This window comes from Montipora foliosa, chromosome 2, assembly GCF_036669935.1.
Source record: "Montipora foliosa isolate CH-2021 chromosome 2, ASM3666993v2, whole genome shotgun sequence".
NCBI classification, from domain to species: Eukaryota; Metazoa; Cnidaria; class Anthozoa; order Scleractinia; family Acroporidae; genus Montipora; species Montipora foliosa.
The window spans coordinates 15,195,838-15,220,899 of record NC_090870.1 but is presented as its reverse complement, the minus strand read 5'-3'; the positions used below and the strand labels follow the sequence as shown (position 1 = coordinate 15,220,899).

At 39.7% G+C, this 25,062-nt stretch overlaps 2 protein-coding genes across 4 annotated transcripts in view; both read right to left on the bottom strand.

Annotated features, from left to right (window-relative positions):
• The window catches only part of LOC137992533 (golgin subfamily B member 1-like), a 24,688-nt gene extending 5,404 nt beyond the window's left edge, over positions 1–19,284 (bottom strand). For 2 of the 3 annotated variants that reach the window (XR_011121713.1, XM_068837900.1), the window contains exon 1: positions 4,162–19,284. Coding sequence is in view for 2 of the 3 variants with exons in the window: in XM_068837900.1 (XP_068694001.1) it covers positions 4,162–19,050 (14,889 nt within the window). In the remaining variant the exon portion in view is untranslated. Of the gene's footprint in view, positions 1–4,131 lie in introns of all 3 variants that reach the window. The other variant, XM_068837901.1, reaches the window with a different exon arrangement.
• Positions 19,073–25,062, bottom strand: LOC137991233 (trichohyalin-like). Its single transcript, XM_068836347.1, has 2 exons — positions 19,155–25,062; positions 19,073–19,077 (listed from the first exon to the last, which is right to left on the bottom strand). Exons 1-2 carry the CDS (start codon positions 25,060–25,062, stop codon positions 19,073–19,075), a joined length of 5,913 nt encoding a protein of 1,970 aa, XP_068692448.1.

Here is a 25,062-nt window from a genome sequence, read left to right as displayed (position 1 = left end):
TGCATCCACAATCTTTGACAGAATAAAATGGAACAGCAAACCCCCATTCCCATTCCCCTTCCCCCCCAAATCAAGGATGAAGCCGCGCAAAAGTCAAAACGCGCCATTTTCCTATCCTTGAGTTGGGGGGGGGGGGGGGTATGTAAGAAATTTCCTGTCTAATTTGTCCAAGGTTGCAGCACAGTCACAAAGGAATTTTAATAACACGTTCAGAGTCCCTCGAAAGTTTTGTATTCCCACTAAAATTCTTGTCAGTGATAAAACTTTGGCAGGGTTGCTTGCCACAAGGCTATTACCGTTAATTATTCCGAATATCTGCAAAACCTTCTTTGCAAAAGTAGATTCCTTTTCAAATAAAGTCCCACAACAGTAGAGGCAGTAAACCTTGGGAAAAACGACTCTTGGGAAGTGAATGTGTTGTTTGTAGATTACAGCTGGTTTTAAAAATTTAAAATCAGCTCCACCGAGCAGAGAGATTTTCAACAGCAAATCTGCAGGCAAGTGACCTCACTATTCAATAACCTCTGCTCTTAAAATAATTGGTCTAATGATCTGTGCACCTGAAAAAGAATTATCTTGAAAAGACCAAGTGTCTTTCAAAACATTAGTTCTAATTTTAATTCCTTCAACGATACGCAGAGATGTCCAACAACAAGAACAAGGTTTATCTGTACTGTAAAGGTAACTAGCTAGCTAAATAAGAAATATGTGAATTAAAACTAAAAACAATAGCTAAAAATAACTAAAAAGCTAAACTAGTTGGGAGATCACCATTTATTTATTGAAAATACGTATTTAACTGAATTATTTACTTTCACACACCTTATTAAAGGAGATTACAGAACAAATGGAAAATTACTTCTCACATGTGTATAGTAACAACTAAATAAATGAATAAATAATTATATAATAAATAATTTAACAATATCGTTGAATTGCAGCCAGTCTGCAACTAATGATTCTTCACTAATACGCTTAACGGAGGAGTAACCCTGTAGATATTCCGGACTGCTATTTTCATTGGTCCCTACTACCTGTAACGTCTTTTGTTATCACGGCTAGGTGCATTTTTTTCTGTTGTAGCATCTTTTTTTCCGTTCTCCAATGACGAACCAAGGATGGGTCTGTCTTTCTGTTCCAGCATCTATTCTTTCCTTCTCCAATGACAGACCGCGTTTGAAAAGCTACATCTAGACTCTACGTGTAACGTATGAGGTTAAAGTTGTTTTCGCAATATTTGCTGATTGTTAACTGCTGTGCAGTCTGTATTTTCTTCAGTTCATCAATCCATATAACCCGCTGTCGAATTTTGGCTTCGAGGAGCATTGAATTTGAGTTGGATTGGATCAAAATTTGCCCATATCGTTAGCTTAGAGGAACCTCAGGTTACTGATTGCTGATATTTGTAAACGTCTAAGTAGACACGCGCAGTATTTCTCAAATCCAGAGATTTAACAGACGTTCAATTTTTTTGCTTTTTAGACTTAATACGGCTTCTGAAAAACAATGAAATGCATTTTTATCAATTATTTGGAGTCCAAGAGATAAAAGCAAACGCACATATCTTGCAGAATTCAGTGAAGTGTAACCGGAAACACTGTCAGCCGTACAAACGCTCACACAAAAATATTTTTTTCTCTGTGATATACCCAAACATATGATCAAGGTTAAAATGCCATTTCAAAGCTGAAAGAAATTGCATGTTTTATTTCGTGCAACAAATAAACACAACCAGTGCATCAGTGTATATTCAAATACACATTTTAGAGCGAAGATAGTAAAAGTTTATTAACAAACGATGATGTGGTGGTCTCTGACATTTAAGCGACTATCTAGAAATGAACCAAGAAGATGGACTTCGATCCTTGTTACTTACACGGCTTAAACGGCTTACACTTCGATTACACCATACGTCGAATTTCTCATGAATTCACGTCTTAAAAATTTCTCTTCATTGTAGACGTTGTATTGGTATTTTGACTGCTTTTCTTTGCTTTCTTGAAGAGACTGAATCATTATTTGTGAGCTGAGAGCTTAAAATTCTGCATGCGACAGTGGCCGCCATTATTGTCTCCGCCTCTCCGATCTTGAAAACATCGGGCCGCGTAACGTTTTCTAATTTTGATTGACCTAACGAGCATGCGCAGGCCGTGACAGTGTCCCTTTAACTCCATTGATAGGTATCTGCTGTAAGTATGGCAACAGGGCTTGATTGTTCCCTCGGATTTACACTTCACCACAAACAAAGACTCATATCGGACCCTGTACAACTACCCAAGATTATAACTTGTGATCACAATGCAAATTAGCAGACTTGGATTGGTTCATAATTTTCCGTCCACTCTAATGACACGCAAAACCATTATGTGATGTCATGAATAGCGGGTTGATAGTGTTTGGGATATGCGTCAAATCAACTGCCTGGTCCCTTATAAAGCGAATGTCCGACGATCCGAAAATGTAAATACTTATTGACAAACTGTGGATTTCGATTAACCAAAAAACCCTCATTGCTAAACATTAGAAAGCCATGGCAGTACATGGAAAGCTCTATAAGTTACTCAGCAACAGACAAAGCTAACCGTAGTTTCTAATGATATCTAATTCCAACATTGGTGAAAAGACATTAAACAGATCGTTGAAGAAGTCGGTAAATTACTGATGAAATCCCTAACGATGTATTTGTAGCAAGAATATTAAATGAGTTTGGGTGGACGTACTGCAAACATTAAGGAGGCTCGAAAGGGTTTTCAGCTGAGCGCGCGCGCGTAAGCCACACACGCAATTCGTAAGCTGCTTGCGTCAGCTTATGATTTAAATGGGTCACCAGAAATAAACAAATACAGCTAGTTTCGCTTACCTTTCTCCAATTCCTATATACATGGCATATAAATAGAGATCTCCTATTCACAAAAACTACGAAAATTCTACTTAAACGGTTTAATAGTTACTTAAATCCGTTTGTGTTGACCTGTAGCTCCACTCGCGCGCGGACTCGAATGAGCGGGTGACGCATGCGTAAATGCTGATCTTGTAACCCCCTAATTTTTCCTGATTTTGCAACTTTACTCGTTTATATCTCTGCTTCTGGACGGTGAATTTTTTTTATTTTTTGCATGTTAGCTTAGATTAATTTAAACCGTTTGTCTTTCAAATTTAAAAAAATTCTGTAGGTGAAAAAAAAAATTAGAGACACAATTCAAAAAAACTTATTTTTCTGAAAAACTGACCTACAGATTTTGTTGAATTTTAAATATTTTAGAGAGTATTCTAACATTATCTGGTAACGATGAATGGGAAAATTTCACCGTCCCGTTTCTTCAAAAAGGAACACATATGTTGATTTTAAGGCTCAAAGAAATGCCTAATATCGTTGCCATGGTAACATTATTTTGGAGGAAAACATAATGTGAGAAATCTACGATAGGTACTTAATACCCTGGCCAAGTTTCGTCTTGATATGATTGCCCTAACTGTATCTAAGGACAGAATATGTTTATTTGTTTGAAAAAAGGAGAAACTATTTCGAGCCTCCTTAAGCCATTTCAGTTTATTTGCGCACTAATGGACCATGTTCCTGCACGTTTGTATGTTTCACACCACAAAGTATTCACGACTGTTTGCGCTAGGAAGGTCTCAATATAAGCTGGAAATAATTTGCATTTTAATTTCGCCGTTTCTGGCAGACATCGTCTGCTTCATGAAGAAGACGAATGAGCATTTCGAATCAATGAACAAAACGCTGTCGTGGTTCAGGCCCCTAATGTCTGCTTCCAGTAAAAAATGACCTGAAGCCTTTATCCCTGACCTTTTAAATGGAAAAAGACCAAGAAACATTTCGACCAAGTCACTCATTTCCAAAGTACTTCCTGAGCAGGACGTCATGCATACACACGGAGGTTAGTAATGGCTTTGTTGTATCATTTTTTCTATGTTTTGTTTTTGTTTCTTTGCTTGTTTCTTTGGTTATTCGGAAAACCGTCATGGAATCTAGATCTAAAGGTAAAAAATGTAAAGGTCCTCATTTTACGATGGTAGCATGTGACAGTCAACTAGAGTTACCGATAAACTTGTGGCCCTCGCTGCAAGAAAGATAGAAATTATATAAATATTATTATCATTATCACTTACGTTGTAGATCGGACTCAGGGCTCAACTTACTTTGTTCTCTGCAGCCATTTTCGTCATTTCCTTTTGCATCCTGGAATCAAGCTTGCTCTTCAACTCTTCCTTTTCTTTTAGGAACTGTTTCTGCATATTTTCTTTTTCGTTTTCAAATTCTTCCTCCATCCTCGCTCTTTCTTTTCTTACCTGGCTCCGTAATTCCCAGCGCTGACGTTTTAAATCATCGACTTGTTGTTGTAGTTCGTCTATTGTTTCTTCCAGAGGTTCTTTCTCCCGAGCAACTTTTTGTGCAACTTCCTCTTCCATTTTTGAAAACATCTCCATTTTGTAATTTGCGAGGCTCTTTTCCATCATTTGCCTGTCCACCACAGTGGGATCCTGACTGTATATTTTGTCTTGAATGAGTCTTCGCTTTTCTTGTAAGCTTCCGATCTCATGCCTTAAGCTCTGTAGTATTTCCTCAAACTTTCTTTTTTCTTCTGTTAGCTTTTTGTCGTATTCTTCTTCCAAGGTTTTCTTGACAAACTTGAGCTCCTTTTGATAACCGTCGTTGTCTGTGTCAGTCTCGCAAGAGGAACCTTCGTGAAATTTGTCTCGTTCATTTTCGGATTTAGTTTCTAGTAATTGTTTCTCCACCTCTTTTCTCCTTTGCTCCGATTTTTCAAGTTCTCTTTTCACATCTTCCATCTTGGCTTCCAGTTTTCTGGTTTCATCTGCTAATTTAGTGTTGAAGTCATCTTGAAGTCTACTCAGCAAATCTCTCTTGTAGTGTTCCCAGTCCTCTTTTAACTTCATAATGTCGTTTTCGTAATTCTCCTCGATAGTTTCTTTGTCCTTCTTATGAATGAGCCTAATTTCTTTCCTCTGATCCTTCAGTTCAATTACTTCTTTTAGTAGGTCTTGAACAGTTACTTGAAGTACTCTCTTTTCTTCTTCGTAAGATTTTTTCAAAATATCTTTCTGTTCGTCGCTTTTCTCTTTCAACCTATTTTTTTCGTCCTGAAACCTTTCCTCCGCTTTTCGTATGTCATTCTCCACGCCCTCGATTTCTTTGGAATGCTCCTGTAAAATTCTTGAAAGGAGCTCTTGAAAATCTGTTTCCGCTGTAAGATTTTCGTCAATAAGCTTCTCATAAAGTCTTCTCTCAACTGTTTCCTTTAATTCTCTTCTCTCTTCAGCAAATCCAGCTAACTCTTCAGATATTCTTTTCTCAAGCTCCTGATCAAATGCTTTTTGTAGTTTCTCTTTTTCTGTTCGAAATAATTCTTGCAGCTCTTCTCTTTCCCTATTCCATTCTTCCTCTCGCTGTAGCAGCTCTACTGAACCTTGCTTTTTCAAGTCATCTTCTTTCTGTTCAAAGTCAAGTCGCAGGTTCTCTTTTTCCATTTCCAATGTCAAATCCATGTCTTCCTTCAGGCGATCTATCTCTCTCTGAAAAAGGTTGTCAAAGTCTTCTCTTGCCTGCTCAACAAGCCCAATTTTCGTTTCAAGTTTGTTGGTCAGAATATCGACACCTTGTTGCAATTCAGCCCCGCGCTTTGCTTTCTGAGTCTCGATTGATTTTGTTTTGTCCTCGTAATTCTTCAAACTTTCCCTCAGAGTATGCTCTGTATCATCAAGATGTTCGTTTGAATGCTCACTCTTTCCTGTTTGTTTTATGGCAGGCCTTTCTTTTGACTCATTAAGCAAGCTGACCATGTCTTGTAGTCTGTTTTTCTTTTCCTTCCATTCACTCTCATTGTCAATGTTATTCTCTCCTTCTCTTGCCAACGTTTCATGTGATTCATTTAACTGTTCTAGCAGAGTTTTTATAGTCCCCTTTAAGTCTTCATTCATGACAAGCAACTCTTTTAGTTGAGTTTCAACTTCCTGTTTTGACCCAACCAGATCTTGCACCATCAGTGACTTTTCTTTCTCAAAGTCTGCTAATAATTGCCTTTTCTGTTCATTGTAGAGAACCTCCATTTCTTCCATTGAATCTTTAAGTTCTGTTACGTTCTTGTTTAAACTGTTGTTATCGTTGGTTAGTTCCCCAATTTTCTTTCTTAAGTTGATCATGTCCTCTAAAAGTTTTTCACTCTGGTCATGTTCATTTCCTTGCTTAATGAGTGCTGCCTTTTGTTTCATTAAGTTGTTGACTTCATCTATTAGATCTCGTTTGCTTTCCTCTGAAGAAAGTCTCCTTTTTCTTTCAATTCTTAAGTCCTCCTCGAGCCGTTTATTATCCTGTCTTAAGTCTCTATCGTTTTGCATTCTGCTTCGTATCTCTTCGGGGTTTTCGTCGTCGTCGTTTACTTGCTTCATTTTAAGGTCGACTATATCTTTTAGGAGATCCTGAACATCCTTTTGATATCTATCGTTTAAAGCTTTTTCGTCTTCGAGTTCTCTCTCTAGCTCTTTCACCTTTACATCCAGATTTTTTAAAAGCATGTGTTCCATTTTTTCAGGTTTGTGCATTGCCATTTCTGCGTCAGCCGTCAGACTCTCTACAAAGTCCACGTTAAAGCTGTCTTCGTGTTTTGATAAATGTACTTGTACAATCTGCTCTTCAATTGCTTGCTTCCTTTCACGAACAAGGAAAGAATCGTCAGGATGAGCTAACTGTTCAGGCTTTTCCAGAACGATTTTCCCTGGAGAAATAACATTCTCATTAATTATTTCAGGAAGAGCACAAACATAGATATTGTCTTCTTTTTCTGAATTCAAATCACGTTCGAGAACTATAAGTTGGTTGCCAGTCTCATCGTCACCAGTCTCAAAAATATTATCCACGTAATTTTTGGCGGGAACAAATTGGACACTTCGTGTTTCTTCTTCTAGACGGTGACCTTCCTCGGATTGTCCAGCTTCATCTTTTAATTTTCTTTGTAAGTTTCGTTCGCGACTCCTCAAAAGTGTTGTCCTCTCAGCAATTACGTCGTCAAGACCCATAAGATCTCTTTCTACATTTTCTACGTTTGTTGTTGTGATACCGGTAATTCCTTCCTGGGGTGATCTCATTAGCTCCTCCGAAAGTTCTTTGTCCGCCCTCCCAGACAACCTCTCGAATCTCTCTCGGGGATTCGCGTTGTCCTTGATCAAAGTCTTAATTCGAGCTTCCGTGGACTCGGTGTAGTCAATAGCACTATATTCGCTGTTAGGCTTAAATTCGGCAACAGAAATTAGCTGAGCGAATTTTATTTCTTCCTTCTTTGGTAGCTGCTCTGAAACCACGGGACCGTTGTCTCCTTCGTTTTCGTCTCTCAACATATTTTCATAAGCTCGCAAGACATCCATTAAAGTAGAGTTTTCTTCTTCTAGGATCGTCAGTGCATTCAGTTCGCTGTCACCTGCTTTACTAGCACTTGGTTCATCTGGCAGTTTAAGCAGCTGTTGTGACAACTCTTGTCCTACCCTTTTAGTTAACTTTTGCATCTTATTGTGAAGGTCCCCATTCTCACTTTCGAGTTTTTCAATTTTCTCTTCGTAAATAGATAAAACGTTCACGATTGATGATGAATCATCTGATGTTTCTCGTTCCGCCAATTCAAGAAGTGCCACATTTTCCCTTTTCAATTTCGCCAGGTCTTTTTCGTAACTCAAAATAACGTCTCCCAAGTTCTTTTGCTTGACGCACATCAATTCAGACGCTTGAAACGGTGGTTTGTCTGTAGCTTGAGTTACGTTATGGTCGTTGTCTTTTAGAAGATCTTTATAAAGTTCGTTCCCAATTTTTCCGGACAATTCCTCCAGCACTTTTCTGCTCCTGTTTAATTCCTCATTTTTATTGCGCAAAAGCTTTATTTCAAGGTCCAACTCGTGTAGAATACACTGCAATTGTTTGCCATCGTTCTCCAATCTGTGGATCAATTCTCGGTAAGACCTGACGTTGTCTGTTGGTGGCTTGTCCGCTGACTTCTCCAGCAATTCATCCGATAGTTCCTGACCGATTTTATTAGAAAGAGATTCTAGTTCCCTGGCAAGAATCATATTCACCTTTTTCAGGTCATAAATTTCACTTTCTTGGGATGTTGCTATCTCAAGCATGTTCCCGGAGATCAATTCCCTCAGCGCCAATATTTCATTCTTCTTCTTCTCCAGCTCTTCCTCGTAGCTCTTAACAACGTCAGCGAGTGTCAAATATTCGTCTTTTTTCATTATTTCAACCGCACCGAGAAAGACATGTTGCTTGTTTTCTTGATCAACACTTTCGGACAGCGCCATGAGCTGTTTAGACAGTTCAATGCCAACTTTTTTTTGTAGGTTGGTCTGACTCTTTATTTTCTCATTTGCGTTCAATATCTCGACTTCATACTTTGCAACTTTTTCCATAAGAGAGGTCGCTTCTGAATCTTCAGAGGCATGGTCTTGTAATTGACGTGATTCTTTTTGCAATCTTTCAATTTCCTCTTCGTATTCGGTCAAAACATGGGCAAGGGTTTTTCCATCATTTGTAATTGCCTCTATAGCGTGAGGTTTCATTCCTTGTCCTTCCTCGCTAGGATTTAGCAACTGCTTTATTAATGATTCTCCAACTTTCCGGGATATGCGAATAAGGCTAGATTCGGTCTTTTGTTTGTCTGACAGCATTTCTTTCATGTTCATTTCATATTCGGAAGTAACGCTTTGAAATGGTTTTCCTTCTACGGATTGGTCACCAGAGCTAACCTTCAGTGCTTCGTTTACCCTGTTTAGTGATTCTAAGTCAATTTCGTATTGTTTTATAACGTCAGAAAGTTTCTTTCCATCGTTTGCCATTGTTTCGACAGCTTTGAAAGAACTTCTTGGACCTGTTCCGTTGCAAGGTGTCAGACTAAGGACTTCATTCGTAAGGTTATCTCCTAGCCTTGCAAAAAGGGTGGATAGTTTATTATCAAGTTCTTCTGATGTACCTTTAAGGCGCTGAATTTCATCCTCATATTGTGATATTATGAGAAGAACAGACTGTCCAGTGTCTTCGCTCTTCTTTTCTAAAGCCTCTAATGCACCCCTTTCTCTTTTAAACCTGTTCAAATCACTTTCATAACTTTCGATAATATCAGCCAGCGTCTTTTCTTCCTCTTTGATAATTTCAACTGCCTCCCACCTTGTTGTTCTTCCCATTTCCCTCATTTTTGGTTGAAGCAATTCATTTACAAGATCTAAACCAACCTTTTCTGTTAGCCGCTTCATGTTGTCCACATTGATCTGCTCACCAGATGCCGCTATATTGTATGATTCGTCTTCATATCTTTCAAGAACGCTCTCTAGTGTTACAGCTTCCTCTCGCATGATATTTGTAGCCTTGAGTTCTTTCTGTTTTCCAGATGATTGAAGCCCTTCATCACTGAGCTTCACAGCCGTTTTATCCGCGAGCTTTTTGATATCTTCAACAAGTGATGGGCCAAGTTTCTCCTCCAGGTGGTTTAAAGCAGTTTTTAATGACTCTTTTTCGTTCTGCTCTTTAGTTAGCATAACTTTGCATTCTTTTGCAGTGTCTGAAGTGGACAGTTGGTTTTCGTCATATTCATCCAGTTCCCGGGATGCTTTTATTTCTTTTTCATAACGTCTGATGACTGCCTCCAGTGACGTGTCTTCTTTTTTCATGATAAGAGGAGGATTTAGCTCGCTTTGGCTGATATATTCTTGGAGCTTCGTTCCATCCTGTTGGTTATCCAATGCGTTGATAAGGTTTGACCCGATTTTGTCCTCAAGGAACAGCAACCGGTTCTCAAATTTCCTGTTTTCATTCCTCACTTCGTCGATTTGATCTTCGTATTGTCTCACAAGATCCGAAAGCATGTCAGTGGTTTGTCCCGATTTATTGAGAACCAAAGCCGTTATACTCTCCAGTTCCTTTTCATAATTCTTGAGGATATTTTCAATTGTTCTGCCCTCTTCTCTTACCAGAGTCTCAGCACGTAGCTCTTCTGATGACCTTTGGATGTGAATCCTTTCTTTTAGTGCAGGTGAATCCTTTGGGTCAATAGGCTCTGCCTCTTCCGTGTCATCTGAAAATAAATCGGTCTCGTCTTTTCCATCCTTTGCAATTTTCAGTAAACTTTGAGACAGTGTCACGCCAATGCTTTTCTTTAAGATATCATTTTCTTGCTTTAAGGTTGCAACATTACAGCTTTCATGATTATAAGTTTCCGTTTCGACGTCGGCTGAGGAAGCCGATGTGTCACTCAGGAGCGTTCCAAGTGCGCTTTCATATGTTTCTAAAACGTCCTCTAAAGTTGACTGTTTCACATCCATGATTTTGGTGATCTTTAAATCGCTACCTGGTTTGCTTTTCTGTAAATTTAAGGTTTCCTTTGTTTCATCGGCAACACTTGGCAATTTCATTATTTCCTTGACCAGGCCGTGACCGATTATGCTCTTTAGCTTTTCTAAGTCATACCATAGGCAGTCGTTTGCCATCCTGAGATCCACTACTGTGTCTTCGTATTTTTTGTCGCTGTCAGTTGTGATGAATCCTTCTTTTCCTTCGCTATGAATACTGCCTTTTGGGGCATCAAGCTGTCTATCGAATGATTTTATTACATCCTCTAGGGGTCTTTCCTCCTTCAACATAATTTCTACTGCTCTAAAGGTTTCATCGTGTTCAGCTGAATTGTTGTCACTTACTTCCGTGTAATCCTCTGGTTTCTTGTGCTCCACTTCTCTTAAGAGCGTTCGTCCAATCCTATGCTCTAGTTTTTTCATCCGTTTTAACAATTTATCATTTTCTTCCTTCAGACGTTCTATTGTGCGGTCACGTTTAACTACTTCAGAAACATCATCTGTGTCATCGCTTGGAGCTAGTCTTGTTACAACCTCTGTTTCGTTTTCGGCGGCTTCTGTGGTACTTCCTTCATTTGAAATTAACGACACTCCCTGAAAGTCGGTTTTTCTGGTTTCCACATGAAGACTGTTGTTTCTGTCACACGGATGGCTGCTATTCTCGTTTGCATTAGCTGCGTTGTCGTTTTCCGATTGCTGCATTGGGTCTTCGTCTTCACTTTTTCTCCTTTTTGTCGCTAACGCTTTTGTTTCTCCACCCTCGACCACTGATGGAAAGCCACCACTGCTGCTAACATCTGCTTTAGATAAAGCGCGCTTTTTATTCGACACATCCACTGGATTGCCTTTCATTCCTTGGCCGTCTTGAACGTCGTTCACTCGTTTTGATTGCTGCAGATCTTGCTCATAGGACAAAATGACATCTTCTAAAGTTAGTGCTTCTTCTTTCATTCTATTTGGTGCCCATAACTTTTTTGATATTTTTGCCTCATTAGTGCTTTCTATTTCCAAGCAATCATCATATCCCCTAATTAATCTTGTGAGATCGTCATAAAGGTTGCTTCCAATTTTATCCTGCAAATTGTGTAAGACACTCTTAAGGTCGTTGTTTTGCCTTAGTAACTCCTCAATTTTCTCGTCATGCTCTTTTTCAACATCTGTTAATGAACTGCTTTCCTTGACTGATCGAGGTACCAGCATCCTTAAAGCAATCAATTCGCTCTCATAATTTTCGAGAACATCTTCCAAGGTTTCATCCTCGCCTTTTATTTTTCTTACCGCTTCCAAATCAGTCTCCATTATGGTAGACGAATTGCTTTTATCCTGTAAGTTATCCAACACACAAAATAAGTCTTGGCCGATATATTTTTCAAGATTGGCCAATTTCTCGATCAAAGTCTCGTTCTCTTTCTCCAAATCCTTATTTCTTCCCGTCGGGCTTTCATTCTTGTGTTCATAATCAGACGTGAAATCTTTCATCGCGGCACCCTTGCCTTTTTCATTTAGTAGATGAATTGAGTTTTCCGGTTGTGATTCATGTTTTCGCTGGATGTTTTCCAGCATTTTTCCTTCATCCTCTGTTAATGATTCTGCTTTTAGATCGTTAGGATGTGCGTCATTTTCATCTTCACGTCCGGTTAGCTGCAGCTTTGTTTTGGCCTCTTTCTTGTTTTTCATTTCGTGTGTCACATTCAAATCGATGTTTGCGTCATTAAATGAATGCTCACTATCCTGTAAATCATCCATTGCAACAACTGGGTTTTGGCCGATGATTTTTTCAAGTTCCTTCAGCTTCTGGCCTAATGTATTGTTTTCCTCCTTCAAATCATCATTTTTAGTTTCGAACCGTGCTGTTTTGTTCTCAAAATTTGATATGAGATCTATCCCTGAGGCATCGTCCCCTTTTTCATTTGGAAGTAATTTTTTCATCTCCTCGAGTTGTGTTTCGTATTTTCTCAAGATGTCTTCTACCGTTTTGCCGTCATCTACTAAAAGTGATTTTGCCTTTAGATATCCAGGTTGTACAGCATCTTCGCTTTCACCTGTGGGTAGCTGCGACTTTATCGTTAAAGTCTCACTTGTCATGTTGTCCGCCGTATTCAGATCAATTTTTGCGTCCTTAGGCAAATTATCTAGTACACGGAATAAGTCTTGCCCTATGGTTTTTTCAAGATTGCTCAATTTTTCTTCTAGAGTCTCAATTTCTTCCTCTAAATCCTTGTTTTTGCTTTGAAGACTTGATATCTTGTCTTCGAAGTCCAATATACGATTTAGCATACCTTCGCTTTTATCATTTGGACGTAGTTTCGTCATCTTCCAAAGCTGTGTTTCATATTTTCTAAGGATATCTTCCACAGTTTTGCCTTCATCCTTTATCAATGATCTTGCTTTTAGAACACACAGTTGAACATCATCTTTTTCTGCCTCTGTGAACGGATTAACCATGTCATGACTTGCTATATTCGCAGGTTCACTTGTTTGTGGGATGCCGTTTTCTTCATCATCCTCAGCTAATAGGGCGTGAAAGAGATCGCTACCAAGTTTCTCTTCAAGGAGGATGACCTCTGTCTCCAGTTCAGCGAAGTCATCATAAATTCGTTTTTCATAATCCTCTATCACGTCCTCAAGAGTTTTTTTACTTGTCGTCATTACGGCTAAAGCCTTCAGTTCTTTCTCTGTAAGACTAGCTTTTTCAATGCTTAAATTCCCTGAAATCTTTTCAAAGACCTCAAAAAATTCTGTGTCTCCATTTTCTTTTATTGAGATCTCGTTCTGTTCGTTAAGTTCTTTGTTCTTGTCCCCACGTTCTCCCTCCATACGAAAAGTGGATGTGTTCATTGCAAGAAGAGCTCTAGTCAAGTTAGGTCCAAGCTTATACTGCAAACGTCGTAGAGCCTCTTCATAAGATGGTACGTCATAAGCTATGGTCTTGTTACTTTGAGGATCAATGTTAGGTGCCTTGAGTCCCCTTGGTTGTGCTTCAACCTCCGCTTCTTCCTCTCTATTTAGGTGCTTTTCATTTTCCAGAACGGAATCCATATTTTGTCTTGAAAAATCGAGATCGTTTTCGCCTAAAAGTAGACACCCTACTTTTTCCTCTGTTTCCATTTCCCCAATTGTTTCTTCAGTTGACGTTTGTCCCAAGCTTTCCTTGTTGTCATCTTTGAAAATTTCGAAATCTTCAGGTATTTTGTGGTCATGGTCTTGTCCGAGAGAAATGTCGCGTACATTTCGTAAGCCATCCGTAAGTTCTTCGTCTACCCCATTTATCAATATTTCTCCAAGATCTTTGTCTGGTATCTCCCTTGGCACCTGAAGCACTTTTAGTTCGTTTTCGTCGTCAACAATAACTTTCATGCGTTTGTCCAATTCGACAGTTTCTAGTGGATTTGATCCATCGTCAATTCTGCTTTCTAATTGGCTGTCTTGTTCCTCCAGTGGTCTTGAGGGGCTGATTTTATTTTGTAGTGGTAGCTGAAGTTCGCGCTCATAATGAGATATAATTCCACCAAGCGTCACACCATTTTCGCGTATTATATTTAGCGCGTGCAGTGAGCAATGATCTTCCTCTTCATTCAAGACATATGACTCCGTTTCTCGTGGGGATCTTAAGTGGGACATGTAGATGTTAAATAACGTCGTTACAATGTCCTTTGCCCTTTCCTGAACAGAAATGTCTTCAGGTGTATCATTAAGATCTGTCTCCGCAAATTTCGTCTTGACAGCGTCATTAGGATGTTCCTGTGGTTGCCCCTTTGCACTGGGATCATCTTTGAAAGACCCTCTTAGTTGTTGTCTCGTATCAAACTCCGGACGATCGGTACTCCCAATCACAGGCATGCCTTGTATCGTTTCTCCAATCTCAATTTCAGCATCAGTTTCCCATTGGCTTGCTCTTGCAGCTGATGAAGTACCCTCCTTTGCAAATTGCCTGGACTTGTCCTCTATCTTGCTATGTAACACAGAATTGAAATTTTCATCCATTGCTCCACCCATAACCTTTCGGTTTTGAGACTTAGATAAATACTCTGTAGGTGTGATGTCATAGCCCTTTTTTGACGTTTGACATTTCCTGGTTAATCCGAGCAGTTGTTGGGTGAGATCTTTGCCCAAAGTTTCCTTAAGCGCCTCGTTTTCTTGCGAAATATGATCAAGCTCTTTCTCGTAAAAGGCTATGACAGTTTCAAGGTCTTCATCAAAATGTTTCATAATCACAGGAGCTACAAGTGTTGGAGAGAAGGAAGCACTTTTTTCTTCCACGTCAGGTTTCTCTGGCGTCCATAATATAGCATCAAAAAGTTCGTGTCCAAGTGTGTCTTTGAGTGTGTCTATTTTGCCTGCCTGTTCCTGTAATATGCTGGCCAAAGACTTTCCATCTTCGTTCATGACACTAAGAGCGTCACCAGATTCCATCTCTTCTCTTGGTAAAGCGGGAGTCAAAAGTTCCTTCACTAATTGCTCCCCAACTTTGTCTTTCAGCGTTTCCGATTCTAAATTCATTTCTTGGATGATTACTCTTAGTTCCTCATTTTCTTCGGCAAGATCTCGGAGCACCTCACCAACTGTTGCATCACTATCTTTGACCTCCTTTAAAATTGACTCGTACGTGTTCGTAATTGTAGGTTGATTGTCACTTGGGAATGGTATTGTCAGGGCATGGACCAGATCCTCTCCAACTTTAGACATCACTAAGGAACTTTCGTCCTCCAAAATATTTTTCTGCCTTTGGATACAATTCTGCAAGTCTTGCTGTTCCTTTATAAACTCCGTTAATGTCTTTTTGTCCCTTGTCATCTCATATAAAATTCCTCGAATGAAGTGAGTGGGTATTTGCTTGTCGCGCTCATTTGCTTTTTCAGCCAGCCTATTTAACATGCGCGAGTCACGAATTTGCTCAGATATTTCCCTTCCCCTTTCTTCCAGGTCACTTTTTTGTTGTTCAAGGTCTTTCATTTCTTCCCATATTGCCTCCTCTTCGTACTCAACATCTACCATTGCTCTGTGATCCCTAATCGTCTGCAACTTTGTTTCCAATGCCCTTCTGTTTTCTTTTAATTCGTCCGTTTTAACAGGATCATGATGTTCTTTTTCGGTGAAATCTCCATCGCTGCTGTCAAGTACAGCATCAATTTCAGCTAAATACTCTCGTAAACTCTCCTTTTTGGTGAACAGTTGCTCCAAATCCAACGTGACCCTACTTTGTTTATGGGACTCTTTCTTAAGAAGATGCAAGTCCTTCTCCACTTCGGTTATTTCTTTGCTGATGCGTTCTATCTCGTCCTGGATCAATTCAACTTCTCTCCGCAACGCTTCCTGTTCCTCGTAAGTAATCATTTTGTTTTTATGCATGATCCGCTCTCCTTCTGCAAGGTTATTCTCGGCTTCCTTCTTCACCTTACAAACATTTTCCTTGAAAGTTTCCAGCCTTTTGTCCACTTCTTCTTTCTTATCTAGCAGCCCCTTAAGGGCTTCTTCATTAGACTCCTTTCTTCTCTCCAATCCTTGCATCTGTTTAAGTCTAAGCTTAATTAAAGCGTTTAATTTCTTCAGTTCAATTTCAATTTGTGCTTTTTGTTCACCACTGCCTTCTAGAGGCTCCATTTTCGAGGATTTTGTCTCCAATTTCCTTTTCGTATTCAACAAGTCTTCGAGCAAATTCAGTTGTTCAATTTCGTCTCCTAGTTTAATCTTGTCAACAACAAGACTTTTCAAGTCCTCCAGCTTTCTGACGTATTGGTCATCAGAAACGTTCACAATCTTCAGTAAATTCTGTAGCTGATCATCATTTGCTTGTATTTGATGATGTAGCTCAGTACGTCTGTCTTCAAAGTTTATATTTGAACCTATCTCTATGTCGTCTTTCAATGCACTTGATTCAGTAGAAATTTCCCCTTTCACTTTTCCCGGATATGTTTCCTTATCTTCATGGTATGCCTCTCTCTCTTTCCTATGAATCTTCTTCTCTTTAAGAACCTGCTTCAGTCGCCGATCAACCAATATTTTCTCTCTAACAGCATCTTCGAGGGCCTCTTCTTCCTCACTTGAATCTTTCCCACGCTTTTTAACCTCCATTAATATCTCTGCCTTTTCTTTGAGGACGTGCTCCACTTCCCGTTGTTTTTGACGCAAGTCCTTAATAGAGAGTGATTCCCTATCCGGGATTTGAGGAGACTGGCCAATCCTTACACTCATCCTGTCATGAATGTTCCCGTCTTTGTTTCTACTGTCGTCGTCGTCCTGGTCTTCTTTGTTGTTGTCATTGTCATTGTTGTTGTTGTTGTTGTTGTTGTTGTTGTTGTTGTTGAAATCACCATCATTATAAAAGGCTTCCTCGAGGCTATCAGCGTCCACGTCTATGTTCTCTGAAGCTTTTGACAGTTCTTCATTGAGTGCTAATTTCTCTTTGGCAAGGACAGCTAGAGCCTCTGCAGCTCTAAATGTTTCTCCATCTATTTTATCCTGAAGTTTGTCTCTTTCATCCTCTAGTCTTAGCTTCCTCTCAACGCTCTCTTCTAAAAACGCTTCGTGAGGTCCTGTTAAGCCACCTGCACTTATTTTTTGAAGTATTGCCTCGTTAGTTTCATTCAATTCTGTTAATACCTTGACTTTCTTGTGTGTAAATGCTTTGATTTTTGAGCCACTTTCATCTAACTCGCCGGTCTTCTTGAACTGCTGTGAGAGGAGGAAATTGCTCTGTTCCTCAGACATTTCATCCTCTAGTTTGCGAATACTTTCGACAAGGCTCTCCCTTAACAAGAAGAGGTTTTCTAGCTTTTTACTCTTACGCGTTGCTACCTCGATCGGTGGTGAATTGTCCAATTTGGATAATTCTCTCTCCATATTTAGACCTTTTTCCAAATGTTCGGTAACTTTTGAAGAAGCGATTCCAGCCTTTCTCAGATCGATTTCCTCGTTCGCTATTTTTGCGTTCAGAATTTTTAAGTCTTCCTTTTTCATCCGTTTTTCTTCATACACAATCGCCAGTCTTTTAAATGTTGTAGTCTCTTCACTAAGTTTACGATTAAGTTTTTGAGACACTTCGATTTTTCTGATGGCAAGATCTAAATCGTCAATTTCTTTCTCCATTCGTCTTTGTTCCAGACTCATCGTATCGTCCTCGTTCCAGAAGTCGTCAACCATGCTTTCGGTATCCTTGCCAGAACCTTCCTCATCCCCAACCACATCTTGGTGACGCTTAGTTGCTGACGGCACAAGAAATTTAAGTGCGTTCTCGAGTCGTTCCTTTTTTCTTTGAAAGGGCTCTAATCTTTTTGTTTTCTCTTCTAGCAACTTTTCGTACAATTCAATGTTGTTGGCAGTTTTCGTTACTTTTTTGTCTAGCCTTATCATGCTTTGATCTGCGTCTCTCTTGCCTGCTATTAAGGAGGAGATCTCAGGTGGAAGCTGTTTACTGAACGTTTTTGCCTCTTGGGGATAGTTGTCACTCACAGTCTCCATGGAATTCTCTAAAGCCGCAATTTGGACCTTCAATTCGTTCAAAGATTTTTTTAGTTGTTGATTCTCTTTTTCCTTCACTCTGTCTGCTTCTTCTAACATTTTGGTTTTATGCTTAAATTCACGTGATTTTTCAGCTGCGTCATCCTTCAGCATGTCACTCCTACTCATCAGAGCACTTGCTTTAAAATCATTGTCGGCTAAATTTCCGAACACCTCTTTCTTTTCTCGTAGCACATTATTAATTTCATCCAACTTAGTGCAAACATCTTCCTTCTCTTTTAAGAGATGTTTCAACCAGTCTTTTTCTTTTCTCTCTTTCAGCTCGTTGTCAATTTTTTCCAAGGAATCAAGAGTCTCCGTTTCTTCCTCTTTCAACCTGAGACTTTCTGTGCCGTCATGTTTGCTACCACGCAGCTGTTTTATTTTTAAGTCTATCTCTTTAATATCATTTACAAGAAGTTCTTTCTCCTCATATAAATCACTCCAACTGTCTGTATCATCCACAGATCCTTCTCTTTCATGCTTATCGCTCAATTCTTGTATCTCGTCCACGAAAGCCTTTCCAACGATCTCACATAGAAGGTCGAATTTTTCTTTTAACATCTTGTTGTTATTACTCAGTCGAAGTATGAGATCTTGGTCGCTTATAGGGGAAGTACCTTGTGTGAATCTAAAATCGTCTTCGTCTTCGTCACCTTTGAACGAACAGGACTCCCAGAAGCTATCATTTTCATTATTGCTTTCCTTGTCATTCCGTGCAGTAAGGTTTCCGCCTTGGCTCGCATCTTGTGTATCATCCATTGAGTTAAAATTATGCATTGTTGAGTTCGCGAAAGAATTCAACTTATCGTTTGAATCACTGAAAAGGTCAGATGTTGGTTCTTGCTCGAGCTTAGCCATCTCTGTTGGCTTGTGTCCTTTGCTAGCGGCTTTCTCAGGTAGGGCGATTTTGGGTGTTGCATCACCTTTTTCTGCTGAAGGCCTCTCTAGTTCCTCATAGAATAGGTTGTCATTGCCATCCTTTTTTTGCTTTTCTCTAGCATTCTCTTCATCCATATATTTACAGGAGATCTGATTGTTTGCCTCAGAATCTTCTTTGTTGCATTTTTGTTTGTTACATTCGTTTCCTCCTTGCTGGTTTATATACTTCTGCTTGGGGTCATTCTGGTCGTCTTCTGCTTCTACCGTACTTTCATTCTCGGAAATTGTATCCTCTTCCGCCATTTCTATTCTGGTGACGGTGACTTCATCCTTTGAAAATGTAATCTCCTGAGGTTCAGGCTCAAAAGAACCCCCCTGCGCTTGTGACTGATCTAAATGTCCAGTACTCTCATATTCCTCTGACAGGTCTTCACCAGTATCTTTAATTGGACTGTCCGCAGTTAAGTAATCAGTTCCTAATCTCTGTTGCAGTTGGTCTTCATTTGCATCTTCCCCAGGCTTATGAATGGATGAAATCATGTCTTCTTGTGGTTCCTTCCCAGGGGCAACGTTATCATCCATAGCTTGGATAGGGGTATTTTCCTTAGAATCTGTTCCTTCGCTGTCACTAGTTATTTCGTCCTCTGCTGATGCTCTGCTGTCGTTTATCAGGTCTTCTTGAGAATTTGGCTGCATTGAACTATTACGTTCTTCAGGCGGTTTCGCATCGCCACTGACATCCCCAGTTGCTTCCAAGATGACTGCCCCAGATTGCTTTTGTTCAGTGCCATTGTTTATTCCATCCTTTCCAGTCGTCGTTTCCTCCTTATTAGAGTCGTTCTGATTCTCTGCCGTAAAATCGGCGTTTGCGTCCATTTCTCCTTCATGTCCTAAGCGCTTAACCTCATCAAAGCTCTCTTCTGTGCTATTTTCTCTGTTACCACTGGGTATTCGATCCTGTTCGAATGGTTTTTCGTCACTGTATACCTCCTCCTGAAACTCACTTTCTAGTGCAATGTCATCATCTTGTGTCTTCTTTAAATGGCACACATCTTCATTTCCGTCAAATGTCTTATCCATGGCATTCGTTTTATCCCCTTTCTTCGCAGACCCCTTCTCTTTTGGTGTCATTTCGCCTTCCTTCATCTCTCCCGGAGACTTATGCTCTGGTGAATTTTTTAATACGGTCTGTGGTTTGTCTTTGAAGTTTACAAGCTCATTTACTATATTTGAGCCGTCTCTTGTACCTTCTTCTTCGGAGTCAGCCAGAGCCCCATGATCAGGTTGCATTTTTGTGTCTGCATATGGTTTCTCGCTATCTATTGCGTGATCATGATCGACTTCAGCCATGATTTCGTTTAATATATCTCTTTGTTCTGCGTCATCGGTTATTCCATCTTTTTCAAGTTTTTTCTCCTCTCCATCTCGTGTTCTCCGAGATTCGTGCCCAGCTAAATCTTTGTCGTCTACCCGTGGTGGCTTTGTATCTAGTACGACCTGTGGATTGTCCTTAAAGCCCACATACTCATTCACCTTATTTGCGTCGCCTCTTACATCTTCTTTGGTGTCACCAAGGGGCTCACGATCAGGTTGGATGTGGATGTCTGTGTGTGCTTTCTCTCTATCTCTCGCATGATCGATCTCATCCATGGTTTCCGTGTCATTGATTATTCCATCTTTTTCAAGAGTTTTCTCCTCTACATCTGCCGTTCTCCAAGATTCGTGCCCAGTTGAATTTTTGTAGCCCACTTGTGGTGTTTTTGCATCACGCACAAAGAACTCCTTACTGGTTTCTTTGTATTCAGTGGCCCACCCGTCCTTTGCAAGTATTGTTTCACCTTCAGTCGGTGTTTTTTTATCCACTTGTTTAAACTGCTCCTCTTGTTGTTCATTTTTATCGCTTCTCTCCACAATATAGACACTGTCTCTGGTACCTTTTTCTTTAGTTTCCTTCCCAATTTCACTCTGAGTTATTTCGCTTATGTCATCTTCCCTCTTTGGTTTCATTTCCTTTGTACACTGGACCCTCACTTCATCTGAAGAGGGTTGTTCTTCATTTATATCCTTAGCATTTTCCAGTTCGTCATCTTTGTTACCTTCAGGCTTGGAGGAAACATCAACCTCAAATTCATTTCTTCCCTGGACATCTTGTTTACCTGTTTTCTTAAATGGCTCTTCCTCTTCCTTGTAACATTGCCCCTCCCCATCACTGTTTTCATCTTCAGGGTTGCATTCATCTTTCTTTCTATCCTGATCCTTCTCACTACGTGAATCACGTTTTCCACAGCTATCTTCCTCTTGCTTACGTTTGCCAATGAAATTTTCACTTTCTTCACAGAGATCTTCATTTAATTCATCCGTTGGTATTGCAGGTACCGTAAATAAGGGTCTTTCTTCATTTAGAATACTTCCTCCCTCTATCACCTTGCGACCCTCTGACTTTATGTGGAAGTCACTTAGGCCATCATCAACTTCCGAAAATGTTATCACTTCAATACTAGCTTCCTTCATTTTCGTTAGCTCGTCATCAGCAACGCCATCTGCTTCATCTTTCACTGAGTTCTCAACCATTGTTTGTGTGTCAACATCTCTTGTGGATACATGCTGATATTCATTACCAAAATTGGTTCTCTGCGCTAGAGATCGAAAACCGTGAAGCATATCGTTTTCCAACTCTTTTTTCTTACTACGAAGAGCTTCTCTGGCCTTGGCTAATTTCCTCATCGCCTTTTGTAAACTGTCTCTGTATTCCCCATAATAAACTCTTCCAAGGTTAAACCTTTCCACGTTGAAAACAAAATCCAGTTTCTCTTTCTTGATGCTCAACATCTCACCGTCATTCGATTCAGGTCCCGAAAATGCTCCTTCATCCGTTTCTCCGGATGTAGTTGCGGTGTCCGAGTAGTCTGACTCCAGGTCAGAACTCGCACCAGACGTTGTGTCCGAGTCATAAACAATATCTTCATCCTTATTTAGTAAAATTTCTACGAGGTTTTCAAGAGCATCTTGTAACTCTTCCTTGTTACGAATCTCTTCATCAAATCTCTTCAAGATTTCACTCGAGCGGTTTATTGGTGAGCTTCCTACAAAACTCTCAGGATCTTCACTGAGAAAACTCAATCGATCGAGTTGATGGTTATCTTCTATTGCTTTTAGGGAGGTACTGGAAATTATTTCTTTTATTAGGTCGATAGCTTCCTTCAGATTAGCGACAGAGGTTTCGTGTTCTAGATGTCTCTTTTTTTGTAGGTCTGCTATTTCTTTCTTAAGTGGAATAGTAATCTCCAGATTGCCTTTCTCCCTCTCAAGTTTTTCTTTTTCCTTCTCTCTTTCTCGATCTCCCTTTTCGGCTGATTCCCTTTTTTGCGCAGCCAATAGTTTTTGCGTGACTTGATTTCTGTCATGGAGTAGTTTTAGCTCCATCTCACCTTTCTCGGAAAGTAATTTGTGCAAGTCAGAGATGTCACTTTCGTATTTCAAAATAATGTTCATCTTGTCCCTTTCGAATTCTTGCTTCATGTTTTCTCTTCGGCGGAAAAGAACATCTTCTATCTCCTCTTTCATTTCCAAGTAATATAACCTACTCAGGTAGAACCTTTCTAGATTAAACGCTTCTTCAATATTTGACTTCTCCTTTAAGAGATGTTCGATAACCTCGTCCTCCGTGCTCATCACAAATTCTTTGTGCTGTGTTTGCAGTTTTTCCATTAAATCTTCTTTTTCTTTCTTAAAATTCTTTCCGAGCTCCTCTATGGAACGCTTGAGGTCTTTATTTTCACGTTTCAGTTCAACTACCACATCTGTATAATTGCTTGCATCCTTTTTTGTTCTTCTCTTTGATATTTCAGGGTTTGTGTGAACGCTATTACTATCATTGGTTAGCGAGCCTCTGGACTCCATAGGACGCTTTTCTGATTGTTCAGTACTTCCCTTTTGCTGCTGTAAATTCTCCAGATATTCTGACAACTCCTCTACTTTCTTTCCAGTTTCATTTGCCAACTCTTTCATAACGGCGCTGAGTCCTTCTTGCTGTTCTTTCTTCATCCTCAACTTTTCCAACTCATTTTCCATATGTACTTTCTTTAAAATTTCTTTCATCTTGTGATTTAACCGATTTTTCGTAGCTTTCTCAATGTTCCTGACATCATCATTGTCTGTTAAGATATTCTCGACAGCTTCAATTTGAGCCTGTATAGAAAACCTTTGCTTCCCTTCCATTATGACATTCTCATCGTTTCCTTGGTTTGCATGGACGTTGTCAATCTCCATGATTACCTCATTGATTGCATCTTTCATTTTCTTGTTGGACATTTGGAAATCATCCGATGTTTTTAGGTCTTCCTCTTGAAGGATACATTGATTTAGCTTTTCCCTTATTTCAAGAAGACTCTCAGTGACTTGATCCTCCTTTTTCGTCCGAGTTCCCCGATTGTTCTCCTGTTTTCTGACTTCAACCTCCTTTACACTGGGATCATAATCGTCTTCATTTCCATTTAGTTGATCTCGTCCTTTGCAAAGTATGTTTTGGTCTTCAGAATTTTGGTCCTTTTCCTCTTCTATCATGTTTGTGTTTTCCCACTCGATTTCATCAATTTTCTTATCCGCCATGATGCCAAGAGAAGAATTTTCCGGACCAGCGTCATTCGTCGCCTCAACAGTAATTCGCGACGTCTCCTGGACGTTTTCCAAAGTCGCATTCAGTGTTTGTAGCGCCTTCTGCAATGTTCTCTTTTCCTCTTCAAGTCGTTTCGTCTTTTCTTTCTCCGAGGAAAGTTCCTCGACTTTTCGAGCAAGCTCTTTCTGATGGAATGCTTTAACTTCCTTCATATTGTTCCGGAAGGTCTGAATATTGTTTTCAATAGTTTGCTCGAGAGTCTGGCATTGACTCCTCTCCTTTTCAATTTTTTCCTCTAACCTGTTTCTTTCGCTGACAAACTCATCTACTTGATCAGCCAAATGGGTAAGTTTTTGCTTCGAAATCTCAAGCTCCTCTCTTTGTTTCAAGACTATCGATTTCAAGTCACCAAGCTCTTCCTCGTGAATACGTCGTAAATCTTCGTCCCTCTGCTGTATCTCTGCTTCTCTTTCACGTAACAGAACTTTGTATCTTTGTTCTACGTCATTCCTTTCAAACTCAAAACTCTTCAGCAAATTTAACTGTTCTTTACGAAATTCAGCGTCCATGTATCCTTTTTCATGTTGGAAGTCCTTCTTCAGCTTTTCAACTTCCTTACGATGTTGTTGCTCGAGTTCTCGCGTTGGGGTTTGGTTGCTTTTAATTTCGTTAATTTTCTGTTTGTACTGTTCTTCTGCCTCTGTCATGGCATCTTCGTAATGTTGCTTGAGTTTGGCAATTTCATCAAGTAGGGAAACCTCTATATCCGCCTTGTTTAGTTGATCTGTTTTGGCAAGCAAAGACACCTCACGGTTATAGAGCCTTGCTAAACTAAATCTCTCAGTCTGCAACGCATTTAGTAGTTCATTCTTCTGCTTTTCGAGATTTTCAATGATCTCTTGTTGTTCAAGAATTCTATCGTTATAATCCTTGTCTAAGCTTTCCTGTAATTCTCTTATTTCATGCTCAAATTGCTCAAGCATTCTCTGGTTATCATGATCTGATTTTTCATCATGAAGTCTCTCTGCAACTTCTAATTTAAGCTGTAATTCCTTTTGGTGTTCCTCTTGCATTCTCTTTTTCTCTTCGTCAAAGTTTGCGCTCATTAACTCAGTCTGATTTGCAAAAACCTGGACAAGCTGGGCTTTTTCTCGATCAAATTTTCTCTGCAATTCTAACTTTTCAGTTTTGAAATTCGCGGCAAAGCTCCTTATCTCTTCTTCGTGTTCAGTTCTTTTGATGTATACGTCATTGTCTGGAGAGTTCCTCGCTAATCTGTTTTGTTTGTGCTCCTCACGCAACAATGTCCTTCGTAATATTTTAATTTCTTCGTTTTTGGCAGCAATAACCTGTTCAAACTCATGCCTGATTTTCACTTTTTCCTCTTTGTATCTAATTTCTGCTTTCCTTTCTTCGGATGCAACCTCTTTAGTCGATTTTCCTTCCAGGTCTTTTCTCTCGTATAGATCGTGATGGCTCTGTTTTTCCACCTGCAACAGGTCCCTTTTTTCCAATTCAAATTTCTTTCTAATGAAATCTTTCTCTAGCTCGAATGTCGCTACCAGCTCTTTCATTTCGTCTTTATGCACTGTCTCCATAATTTCTTTCTCCTTAAGAAAGCCGCAAATGATATCATTTTTTTCCTTGGCGAACTGCTCCACCAAAGCTATAGTTTCTTCGGAGACTTTAAGCTCTTCCAT

Coding starts and splice junctions, on each gene's coding strand:
- LOC137991233 (XM_068836347.1), bottom strand. CDS start 25,062: ATGGAAGAGCTTAAAGTCTCCGAAGAAACTATAGCTTTGGTGGAGCAG.